Here is a 12,577-nt window from a genome sequence, read left to right on the forward strand (position 1 = left end):
GGACAACACCTGAACCATAGGGCCACACCTGTGCCAAAATGCCAACACATGCTAATCAACTAGAATGGAAGGAAAACACTTTGGTAGACCGAGATAGCACAAAGGTTGTTGTTGATAATGTATTGATTGATTTAGATAGAAGACTTGATGAAGATTCATTTGTAAAGGTGCCAGGAGAGTCCCAATCTCAAAAAGAATCACAGGGACACAGTGGGAAAACAGCAGAAGAAGGACCATCAGAGCAGCAACCATCAGAGCAACCAGAAGTATCAGAGTAGCCAGCGGAATCAGAACAGCCAAAGATCTCAGAAGAACTTGCTCAACCAGAACATATCATGATCAATCCTCCCATTTTACAAACTCCTCTAAATGAGGAGAGGAATCCTAAAAGGGATAGGGAGGAGGCTACTCCTTCTAGCAGACCTATCGCCCAAACTTATGTCAAGAGGCAAAGGTTGAATCCATTTTTAGAACAAGAGTTTACTGAAGAAACAGTAGGAACTACAGGTGTAGAAAGCAGGCAAACTACTCCTTCAGGAAATACACAAAAACCTTCCCCCTCCCATGCTCAAATGCTAAAGAGACAACAGAGCGTGGAAGTATCCTCCTTTAGAGCTCCAACTGGCCAGAGCTATGACATCAGAGAGAAATATAAAGAAATAAAGGCCAGGACTGAAAGATTGAAGGCCCAAATTTATGCAAATTACCTAAAGATGGCTCCTACTAATCATACAAGGCTAATGTCAACCTTTGATGTGAAAGAAGGAAAAATGCAGATGACCTTTATGAAGCCAACAACACAGCAGCCCAAGTCAATTGTAGATTATTTGAAAATAGACTTTGAAGTATTGGCAAAGGATGTCCATCCTATTGACCAAATAGAATTACATAAGCAGACTGGGGAAATGGTTTACTCCACCTTGACCAGCAAGGCAATTGTAGCTCACCAACTCCAAAATTCGCTGAATAATATGTGAGTGCAATTCCAGTTAGAGAAGGCCTCTTCACAGGCCAAAGATACCAGAATAAAGTCCTTAGAAGACTTAGTCATAGAACTAGGCCATGACCCCAAAGATGTGAAAGCTGCAGAAAAGCTTATTAAGAAGAAAAATGATGACATAGCTACACTGAAAAAGCAGCTCAAGATTCCTCCCTGCATCATCCTCAGACAGCTGAAGTATTGGAAACTCAGAAGGAGGAAGAGCTTATGCACTTGGTCCTGAAGCTAAATGAATAGTTAAAAGAAACAGAGAAGAACTGGATAATTTGATGCAGTCTAAATAGAGTGAGTTGGCCACCACTCCTCAGATTGTAATTCCTACAGTTTCTATAGCAGTACCCTCCACATTGGTTGTTTCATTAGCACCAACAGTTCCACTAGCTACTGCTCTGCCAGTTACAGGTACATCAACAAGCACAGGGACATCAATAGAAAAGATAGATAAATTGGTAAAATCCATGGAGGAGATGACCATCCAGGCTGCTGAGCTCAAGAAACTTAGAGAACAAGTGTCAAGTTTGGAAACAGATTGCAAACTTGCACAAATTCAACAGAAGGAAGAAGCTCAAAAGAATCAGAGAATGGGAGAAAGAATAAAAGTCCTTGAAAAGGACTTGACACTGCAACAACCACTTGGAGACATGAAAGAGATTCTTTGGACCAACATCATTGATTCCATCAATGATGTTTGGCCTTCTATTCAAGTTATTTTTGAACAAACTGAACTAGTAAAAGTGGCTACAGAAGCAATCCACAAGACCAGGGAAGAGTTGGGAGAGAAGCCTGAAGAAGCCAACCAATTGATAACATTCCTGAACAATAGAAACAGGTATCAGCTTGATGAACTAGAAATAGAAGACAGAACAACAACAATCATAGAAATAAAGAAGGTTCTCACTAAGAGAAACCTTATGCTTAACCTTGAGAAAAAATGCCAGAGTATCCAAGCAGACATTGACAGGTTTATGACAAAATATGGTATTTTAAGAGAAAAAGGACTCCCCAGTCCCATGGTAATACATGAAAAACTGATGACCCAAGATGACTATATTGAAAGATTACATAAGTTGGCCAGAAGCCAAGCTAGTACTTCAGGGGTAAAATCTTTGCCCACTGGAAAGGTATTATATGACAGTCTTGAAAATCTGTTTTTCATAGAGCATGAGGTAAAACACTTGTTTACCAGCAGGCCAAATTTTTCTAAGTATACAAAAGTTGACAAAATATATAGAAAGATGATAAGGATGAAATTACCTGACAATGAATGGTGGACAAATCTAACTGATTTACTATGAAGTTACTGCAGTAAATCTATATGGTAAAACATTGTTGCTAGGTGAAACAGGTAAGATAGAGTCAAAGCAGAACAGGTAAAGAGTATCAGTAGGTAGAAGATATAAAGTGAATCCAGCACATAAGTATCAAAGCAACTGAAAGAGCCAAATCTGAATTACAATAGCCAACACAGTCACAATAAAAGGGACAACAAGAAGATAGTTCTCCATCTATCTCTATCTTCATGCTGAAGATATTTTAGTTTCCTAGAATAATTCTCATATTGTTATGAGATATTTTTGTAACATTTTTTGTATAAATACTTCACAAATTGAAGTAATTAGGGTGGATTAAAATACATTTTCTGTAGACATTTTATATTGAGCCAAGGAGCTATTGTACTCAAGACTGGACTGGTTTTGTTGGATATGAAATAAAGCTAAGGACATTTCACATGATTCTTGTGCATAGTTGCAACAAATAAGTATTATCTCTTCATGTTTAAATATTGTTTTCTCTTCATGTTATAAATATTCATATGTGTCTCTAAAAAATATGTGAAGTAAACAAGGAATGATAACTCAAAATTAGCTTAAGTGCTCTAGGAATTCTTAATTGCTCCTTTACTTCCATAGTTTAAACCCCCCCCCTTTGGACCATAGTAAAGGATTCTTCATTTCCCTTTGCTACTGATCATCCTTCCCTTCTTCATCTTAATCCTGGTTAAGGATCCATTTGAACCTGCAGATTTGATTTTTGCTGTGCTAGCCTGCCCTGTGAACTCTTACCTTAGTGATTGATCAGATCCAGTTAAGCCATTCTTGATTGACTCCATAGCCCAATGGCCTAAATGCTTGCTCTGCCCATCTGTTTCTTAATTCCACCACCCAATCAAAACCGAAACACCATGAGCATTAAGAACTAGCCTGAAATCTACCCAAAACAAAGTTAAATTATAAAGAGAGAGCCCTCTATGGACTTAGCTTGGCTAGAACCCAAGTCTAAAAGATTAGGTTTGTGGTTACCTTAGACTATTCCTTCTTTGATAACTTCTAGGGAAAACATCTGAGTGATAACACCTTCCAAACATTTATTCACTATCACAGTTTTCTCATCAGATTCAGGATGATAAGATGAGCTATGAGCTAACTGAGTACCCAAATATTCCACCTCTTGTACTCCAAAGAAACAATTGGAGATTTTTGCATATAATTGTTTCTCCTCCAATAATTTGAGCACCTTGTCGTTGAACATGATCCTTCCAAGACTTGATGTAGATTAGTATATTATCAAAAAATACTAACACAAATTTTCTAAGTAAGGGTTTGAAAATGGAATTCATCAAACCTTGAAATGTAGAAGGTGCATTGGTAAGGCCAAAAGGCATGACCAAAAATTCATAATGACCCTCATGAGTTCTAAATGTTGTTTTTGGAATGTATTCAATCTTCATTTTGATTTGATGATATCCTGAACGAAGATCCAACTTGGTGAAGTAAATTGCTTCATGTAATTCATTCAATAATTCATCAATGACATGAATCGGAAATTTATCTTTAATAGTAAGTTTATTGAGCTCCCTATAATCCGGACACATGCGCCATGATCCATCCTTCTTTTGTACCAATATCACTGGAGCAGAGAAAGAACTTTGACTAGGTTGAATAATCCAACCTCTAGCATTTCTGCAACCATACGTTCAATTTCACTCTTTTGGGCATATGGATATTTGTAAGATCTGATGTTTGGGGGAACACTTCCTGGAATCAAATGAATAGCATTATCATGATCACAAATAGGTGGGAGGCCTTTGGGAGTCTCGAATACCTTGGAATGATTGTCCATAACTTTTTGGAGATTTGGAGAAATGTATGATTTCAATGTGGGTACCTCTAGTGAACATAATTGTGCAATTTCGCCATGTTGTTTTTTTTAGAAGCTTTGTCATCCTGTTAGAGCTGATTATCTTTCCCCGTTTCCCTGCGATACCCCTTAATTCAACCTCCTTTCCCTCCCAATTTTTTTTTAAGAAAAGTTCTTGAAAATTAAAAGCTATCATACCCAAAGATTGTAGCCATTGAACTCCTAGTACAACATCTGCACCACCCATTGGAATATTCAAGACATATTCTCCCATGGATAGCTTGATATTATGGCACTTTCTAGAGCAATTTATGGTTCCTCCATTTGCAACCATTACTTGACACTCTGGTGTTGGATATAGTAAGCAATTCAATTCCTTGGCTATCTTACAATGAATAAAATTATGGGTACTACCCGAATCAATCAACACTATTACCTTTTTCTTCTTGATATGCCCTTCTATCTTGAGAGTTTCAGGAGTGGTAATTCCTGTCAATGCATTACAAGACATGGTTAGATTCATTTATTCTTTCTCTGAGTTTGGTTCCTAGTGTATATCCTCTCCTTTTGATGTTTCTTGTTCCTTTTCTTGCTCCTCTTCCACATCTATGTAAGTTAATTTCTTCTCAGCACACTTTTGACCTTTAGTGTATTTTCTATCACAATTGTAACAAATCCCTTTTTCTCTTTTTTCTTCCAATTGTTGTGGTCTCAACCTTGTAGGTGGTGAAAGGCTAGGAGAAACAACACTTCCATCTTTATAGTTATGAGTGGTAGGCTTCCTTGTTGCCATAATTTTGCTTTCAATTTTTCTTGCCAACCTGTATGCCTTCTCCAATGAATTAGGTTCCCAAAGGCGAACCTCATGTTGAATGTTATCCTTTAAAGTCCCTATGAAGACATCAATCCTTTGCTTCTCTGGAATATCATTTAACCTTATATTCAATTTTTGGAAGTCCTCAATGTGATTTGCCATTGAACCCTTTTGTTTGAGAAATATCAATTGGCTAAAGAAGGTGTTTCTCTGTGATCCTTATAATGTGCTATCATTTCCTCCATGAAAATTGACCAGGTGACAAGTGGTTTACGAGAACAAAGCCCTTATACCATAAAAATTGATTCGATTCTAAATATAAAGATGCAATAAGTACCTTTTGTAACAGTTGCACATCATGTAGATCAAAATATTTCTCCATCTGTAGTATCCATGTTATGGGATCCTTGCCATCAAACTTCCTCATATCGACTTCTGAAAAATGGTGGGTCTTCAATCCAATGTTAGATTCTATGAAATCATGATTAACATTTATGTTTTTCTCATCATGAGTTTCCTCTACTACCTTTTCGTCATTAGGAGGTCTTTCTTGTAGCTACTTTGTCCCACCTTCCTTCAAACCTTCCATGTCTTTCTTCAAATCGTCCATGCCTTTCTTCAAATTTGCTTTCCTACAATCGATATTAGCTTCCATGGCACATATAAAACTATTTATCTTAGCTTCGATCACATTCTTCAAATCCTCCATCTAATTTTGCTTACTAGATGTTTCTATTTTCTTGATTCGAGTCATTCTTTTTCTTTCTTTTAGCAACTCGATCTTGAATCTATTGTATCTCTGAAATTTCAGATCTCCAAGGTATGAAATTATGACCTGAAGTATCCCTTTGTGTCCTATTTCCAATGCCACCAGTCTTATCGAAATTGGATTCTCCAAGAAAGAGTTATTCCCAATCTCCCAAGATGACCTGCTTATATACTTTTTCAGTATAGAGAACTTATACGAAGTGCCACGTGTTATTGTTTCGACCTTCGGACCTCAAAACAATACACATAAAAGTAAAGTTTGTCCTCTTTCTTTAGCTTCTTACGAAATTTCAATCTGATGCTCAGAGAGAAAGTTATGACGATTTTCCCCAAGTCACCTGTTTGGGATGTAATTCAGGAGCCTGCAGAAACCCTAAATGTCTTGGACTGTATCTCCGAAAATATAGAGAAACAAGATCTAAAATTCGGACCCAAGATTCACCACAATTTCGGCTCAAATGGGTTTTAATTTCAAAGTCTGAACCTTTGTGGAAAAACAATTATAGCGAAAATTCCACGATGATCTATTTGAGATGGAATTCTGGAGCTTGCAAACACCCTAATTTCCTCAGATCATATATCCGAAAATATAGAGAGACAAAATTTGAAATTCGGACCCGAGGTTAAAAACAATTTCTTCTCAAATGGGTTTTTTTTTTAGCTTCTGAAACGTCTTAGAAAAAAAGTTATATCGAATATGCCATGATGACCTGTTTGGAGCATGCGAAACCCTAGAATCCAAAGCTATGATACCAAATGTTATGAAACCAACTCACAAAAAGATAGAAAAGATAGATCAATGACTTAAAAATCAGTCTCTTCGAGGGGGCAACCTCCTTTACATTACACAAATGAACAATTCTTGGATGATACAAATGACAAAACCTCCTTTCTATATATAGGAGTCCAAGGGATCATAATATAATCAGAGCTGACATAACAATAATAATGTAAGGGCACAACAATAAAAATGGTGGACTTCTATGGGGCACAATAATAACAATACGAGGGCTACATGAGAACAACAATATAATAAGGGGGTTGCACTAATAACAATAAGGGGTTACACTAATAGTATAGGTATTGATTTGGGGTAGCATCGGATGTGCTCTAGCCATGAAAATTGGTGGAGAGGCTAAGCATATGAGATCTCGAAGACCCAGAATTGGTTTGGGCAGATTCTAACCGGTTTGGGAGATATTAAAATAAATAATATTTTTAATGGAGTTCCTAAGTCTAAACTTAGGAAACATAAAATATTAATGAGTATTAATATAAAATTGGGTTAGAAGGTTCCAAAAGTCATGGATCAAGCCAAATATAATCTTAGCCGTTGATTAGAGATTTAATATCGGCCGTTGAAGAACTAACAAGAAAAGTATAAGAAGAAGTTTGAGGGTTAGTTGGAGAACACACTGAGGGAGACCAGTCAGTTCGATTTCTGGAGCGGGGTTAGCTGAGAAATTCAAAGTAGTGATTTGGAGAGCAGCAAGAGGCAGCAAGTATGGAACAGAGGGTCGGGAACAACACCAAGGGAACAACACAGAGGTTGGAGAGGCAGATGCAGAGGCTGCAGACTGCGCAGTCACTTAAGGGCATGCGTGGGTGACGCAGAGAAGCTCAGTGCTGATGCAGAGAGGTAGGGGCTGACGCAGAGGGTCTGGGAGCTACGCAAAGGTTAGCTAGGCTGACATTGAGATTAGGGAAGCGTTGACAAATTTTCTCTTTGTTGGGTAAGCCAGTTTAACACCCAGTTGTACTGAAGAATTGTTGAATAATAAAATCCTCCATTGCTGCACCGATTTTCCCACATTGGGTTTTTCGGGGACTGATTGTCCAAAATATTTGTGTCGATGTGTTAATTCTTGTGCATGTGTTTGTTCATGTATTATGATGTGATATCTGCAGCATAATTTATTTTAATGTTTACTGAAGGATTTTCATAAATAACTTATCGGGAAATAAGTAGGTAAAATAAATCAGTTGTTGTAGTGATATAATTTTCACAATAGGGGCCTAACAAATGTTTGATGATGTAATGAAATGAGGGGAAACCTTTATTCATATGAGGCTTATCTCCCTTATTATAACAATAATACAAGTAAAGTTCCTAATTGCAAGTTTACTTTGAGTGTTCCACGAGAGTGAGGTTACAAGGCAACCTCATAGCACATAACACATAAAGATTAACAAATGAACAACATATTTCAACCTAGAAACCTTTACAGGAAAACCAACTTTGAGTAATAGATCTAATATTCATAGTCCAAAGGCAAATTACAATGGAGTCTTCATGCCTCTAAATAGGCTACATTAAATTAGAATACCATGGGCAAAACTATGGGTTTTTAAAACCTGGGGTTTGAAAACTGCCAACGATAAATTGAATCTATGATCAAGTCAAACTTATTTGAACTACCTTGACACATGTGCTATGTAAGATTCCAAATGGAAATATTTGTTTGGGGAAGTGGCCACCTTCCATCCATGATACTCATGTTCCCATGGATTGTAAAAAACAAGATAAACTAGGAAAGAAAAGAAATGGAGGGAGCATATCATAAACCATCTTATATACAATGTCAAAAAATGTTTTTGTTAGCTTCTTCCCCTCCTCACAATGACCTCGAAAAAGTGTGTAAGAAAGGGGTTCACAAATTCTATGATGTGCCCATCCATGAGTGGTTGCTAGCAATCCTATAAAAGGTTCAATTATTCAAAGAAACAATTGACAATTATGTGTAATCTAATTTAGAAAACATTATTATATCTTATGACTAATTTTGTCCATGAGGATAGTAGATTAAAGACACATTTCATAAATAACATCTAGAATATGTATAAACATTGAAATGAACAACAAATGTACACAATTCCAAGATAATTGTATACACTACATGCCGTTATTTACTCAATCTTTATATGTTCTTCCGAAATAAATCTCTTTAAAACTTTAAGACACTTTTCTTCATTTTAAAGATAATACTTGATGTAAATAATGGATTTAGCTTATAAAATAGAAAACACCAACTAATTTAACAAATTCTCAACAAAATTTTAGACTCTTATTGTTATAATCTTCATCCAATTTAACATTTATAAATTTCAAAGTAATATTGCAATCTCAAATCTCACATCCATATAAAATAAAATAACATGAGTGACGAGGGTCTTAAAAAGAAGCTTCTTTTTAACCCAAATCCAAAGATTTGCTAACCTGCAATTGTTTTAAGTCCATAATAAACTTAAGCATCTTAATAAAAAGAACATAACTAACATATTACAATGAACTCTTTTTTTAGGTGCTTATTTTTTTTATATACATTTCCATCAAAACAATAAACTAATTTAAACTTATACAATGTTATTATTAATTTAATTTAAAAATAAGAATTAACAAAACACAAAATTAATATAAAACTAATTAATATATATAGACCTGAGTGGTTTGTGGTCCAAAATTGCTTTTACTTGGAATTAGTCTTCCTCGAACATAAGGAAACAAGTTAATGGCTCAAGGCCAAGATGAAATTGCTTTTACTTGGAATTAGTCTTCCTCAAACATAAGGAAACAAGTTAATGGCTCAAGGCCAAGAGGCATAGCCCGCTCCATTATGGACCACTAGCGAATAATTAGTCTTCCTCAAACATAAGGAAACAAGTTAATGGGTCAAGGCCCAGAGGCATCTCAAAACCCGCCCCCTTATGGACCACTAGCTAGGCAATTACTTTGGGCGGTTTGTCAACCTGCAATTGCAGAAAACAACTAGTGATGGTTGTGGCCATTGCTGGTTTGACCACTGAGTTATGATAAAAATTTCCACTCTATAGAAAACTGAAATTTGACAAATATAACAGAGATTTTCAAAAATTTCTACCAAATTTTATCAAAATCACATAAAAATTTCCATTATTTTATGTGCTAAATTATGAATTTTTAAGTGCGCTAAAATATACATTATTTACCTCTTTTAACTTTTATGATTTTCTATTTTGATGATTGAATATGTTCATACCCGAAATATGCTATATAATATTTTATAAAAATATCCGTAAAATTAAATTTCCCATTCCAGAATTAGTTATTTTATTTTGATAATGAATCTATTCATACCCGAAATATGCTATATAATATTTTATAAAAATTTCCGTAAAATTAAATTTCCCATTCCAGAATTAGTAATTTATTATAAAATTTACATGCACAACTTGCACCTCGAAAGCAATTACAACCAAAGTAAAAAAACACATGCGGCCTCAGGGCAATCAAGATCTCGCATCTCAATGCAGATGGTGCAGATACAGGAAGAGCACCGTCAGTGACGGGTTCGAATCCGGTGGGGTTCATATTTAAATCACCATCAGAAGAAGTATTCTCTCGCACGTAAAAACATTCAAACTATTCACGTAACAATTTAAACTGAGAGTTCTCATGTAACAGGAACTCACAGGCAGCAAGCTGCCCGATCTCTGGTGAAAGGTAGAAGTTTTTTAAAGAGCATGAAGCTTATTTGATCCGTTCCAATCAGCGATGGAGGCACATAATGCAGATAATAATGGCGGACAGGATGAATTGGACTCTTTATTCGAAGGGATGGTTTTGATGACGCCCTCTCAAATTGATACCCTAGAAACACCGGCACAACTCCAGCGGAATCCGGAGAACGAATCCTCCATTGGTATTAGTGCTGTAAGTCAACCTCTTGATGAAAATCTTTTCTCTGATCTCAATCTCTGCTCCATAAACGAAGACTCAATTGATGAAAATTCGAAATTGTTAGCGTTGGATTCAAACAGGGAAAATAATATTAGTAATGGTCTCAGAAAGGGTTCATTATTAACAAGGTCGGTTGAAGTTACTGGAAGCAGACAGGGTTCTAGAAGGAAAAAAAAGAGCTTCAAGATTGGGTATGGTCGGGATGATTACAGCTTTGATGATGGATTGCAGACTGGTAGTAATAATCTCAATCAAGGTAATAATAATAATAACAATCATAGTAATAATATCTTGGAAGCTTACTCATCAGCTCAAGTTCATGCCAATGTTGATGATCAAGGAGTTCAATTGCAAATTAATGAATCAAAAGAGGAACCCAACTTCGATATCTTAGATAACAGTGATCTTAGCATAGATGGGAAAAAAATAGGTTCTGATGAAATCCCTATGATTCAGAGACCCTCTTCAGAAGAAGTGGGAAGCTCAATTGATACCCCAAATCTCGAGATCACAGCAGAGAAAAGAGAATCTGATGTAGTAGAGGCAGCCGAGAGATGCGAATCAAATCATGTTGAGAGTGTATTGCAAACCTCTGTCGAGATTGAGAATGCTGATTTTGATGTTGCAAGGCAATCTGAGCATCAACCGATTGGTGTGGAGCCAACAGGTGTATCACCAAGGGGACACTCCATTGAAAAGAATCTGGCTGATATTAAGGACCGATTATCGATGAAGTTAAAGGAGCTTCAAGAAAAGGCTGCCTCTATATCTATCTCCAGGAAAGCGGCAGCGCAGAAGAGAAGACAAGCTGCTGAGGAAGTAAATATTGCCTCTAACAAGTACAAGGAGATTGAGAAAGAACTAGAGGATGCTTGCGAAAGAGAGGATTTTGAAAGGGCGGAAAGTCTTAGCGAGAGCTTGCTTTCTGTGGAGAAATCAAAAGAAGCAGCTCTTAATACCTTCAGAAGCGCTGAAGCAGATTGTGATTCCATGGTCTTGAAAATGCAGGAAATATTAGAATTGCAGGTTGCGGTCGAGGAGGAAGGCATTCGTCTACTGCAGTCTTTACAGAAGGTGTGTTTCCTATCTCTATTTGTTTGTAGAAAATTATCTCTCCATCTTCTTTTTTTGATCGTAAAAATGCTTCCCAATTAATATAACAATATGCTCATCTGACATTTTACAAAAAAATGGGTGGGAAAAGTAAAAGGGTATCACCAGAAAGTAACAAGAGGCACATGTAAATGTCCTGTTGAATCTAAAAAAAACCAAGTCAATGCGGTTCATTAAAGTGGACAAAATCTCCATTGTGATCAAGCAGTAATAACAAAATTCATTAGTGCTAGGTCAAGTAACAAAAGGTCACAAAAACATTAATGTCTACCCTGGGAAGGGGCACCAGCAATAAGCATAAATATAATTAAATTAAGCACAAGCTGCCATAGCTGCAGGATCCTTTTTGTTTTCCCTGAGCTTGATTCCGTCCACTGGAACTGCCCGAAAAAGTTATGCACGGTAAAGGTCCAAATCTTTCAGGGAACTTGCTATGTATGGACCTATATGGGAGATGCCCTTATGGAAAGTAATGCTTTTTCAGATATTTTGCCTTTTTTTTCAAATGGTTTTGGAATGTCAAAGTGGCACCCGGGAGAGATTGAATAGAATGAAAATGCTTCCAGGAATACAAAGCCATATACAAGGAAGTGGGTTGCTCTAGCAGTTTTGCTAAATTCATTATAAAGCAAGACCCTAATTTTGAATTCTCTGTTGTTTTTACAAGCAGCTACAAAGGAAGGGTATATTCTGTCGTCAAAATCCCCAGCCCTCATCTATGCAGGCTTTAAAAGATTCTTATCCTGTGGACTTACAACTTCATTGTGTCTTTAGAAATAAATTAAAATAATATGGATTTTGAGCATGAAAGTTCAATGGATGTTTCTTGCATCAAGTTCCTCACACTTGCTTGTTGGCTAGATATTTTGCCTTCAGCTAGACACTTAGTTCTTTGTCTTTTCTGCTTTCAGTACTGATTTAGTTGTTGCTTTTGCACTTCCACTTTGCATTTGACACTTATGCACTCTTTCAGTCCCATTGACGTACTTTTGTGATCATTTGTTGGACATTAATAATTTTTTTCTTT

General features: G+C 36.4%; 1 protein-coding gene across 1 annotated transcript in view; it reads left to right on the forward strand.

The window, feature by feature from the left end:
* Positions 1–9,948: 9,948 nt before the first annotated feature.
* LOC149156700 (uncharacterized) overlaps positions 9,949–12,577 on the forward strand; it is a 131,000-nt gene continuing 128,371 nt past the window's right edge. The window contains exon 1 of the mRNA XM_089438413.1: positions 9,949–11,511. Coding sequence (XP_089294539.1) covers positions 10,252–11,511 — 1,260 coding nt within the window. The 5' untranslated portion in view covers positions 9,949–10,251. The remainder of the gene's footprint in view (positions 11,512–12,577) is intronic.

This window comes from Pinus tabuliformis, chromosome 9, assembly GCF_031772625.1.
Source record: "Pinus tabuliformis cultivar Carrire ecotype Pingquan chromosome 9, CPIR1, whole genome shotgun sequence".
NCBI lineage: Eukaryota > Viridiplantae > Streptophyta > Pinopsida > Pinales > Pinaceae > Pinus > Pinus tabuliformis.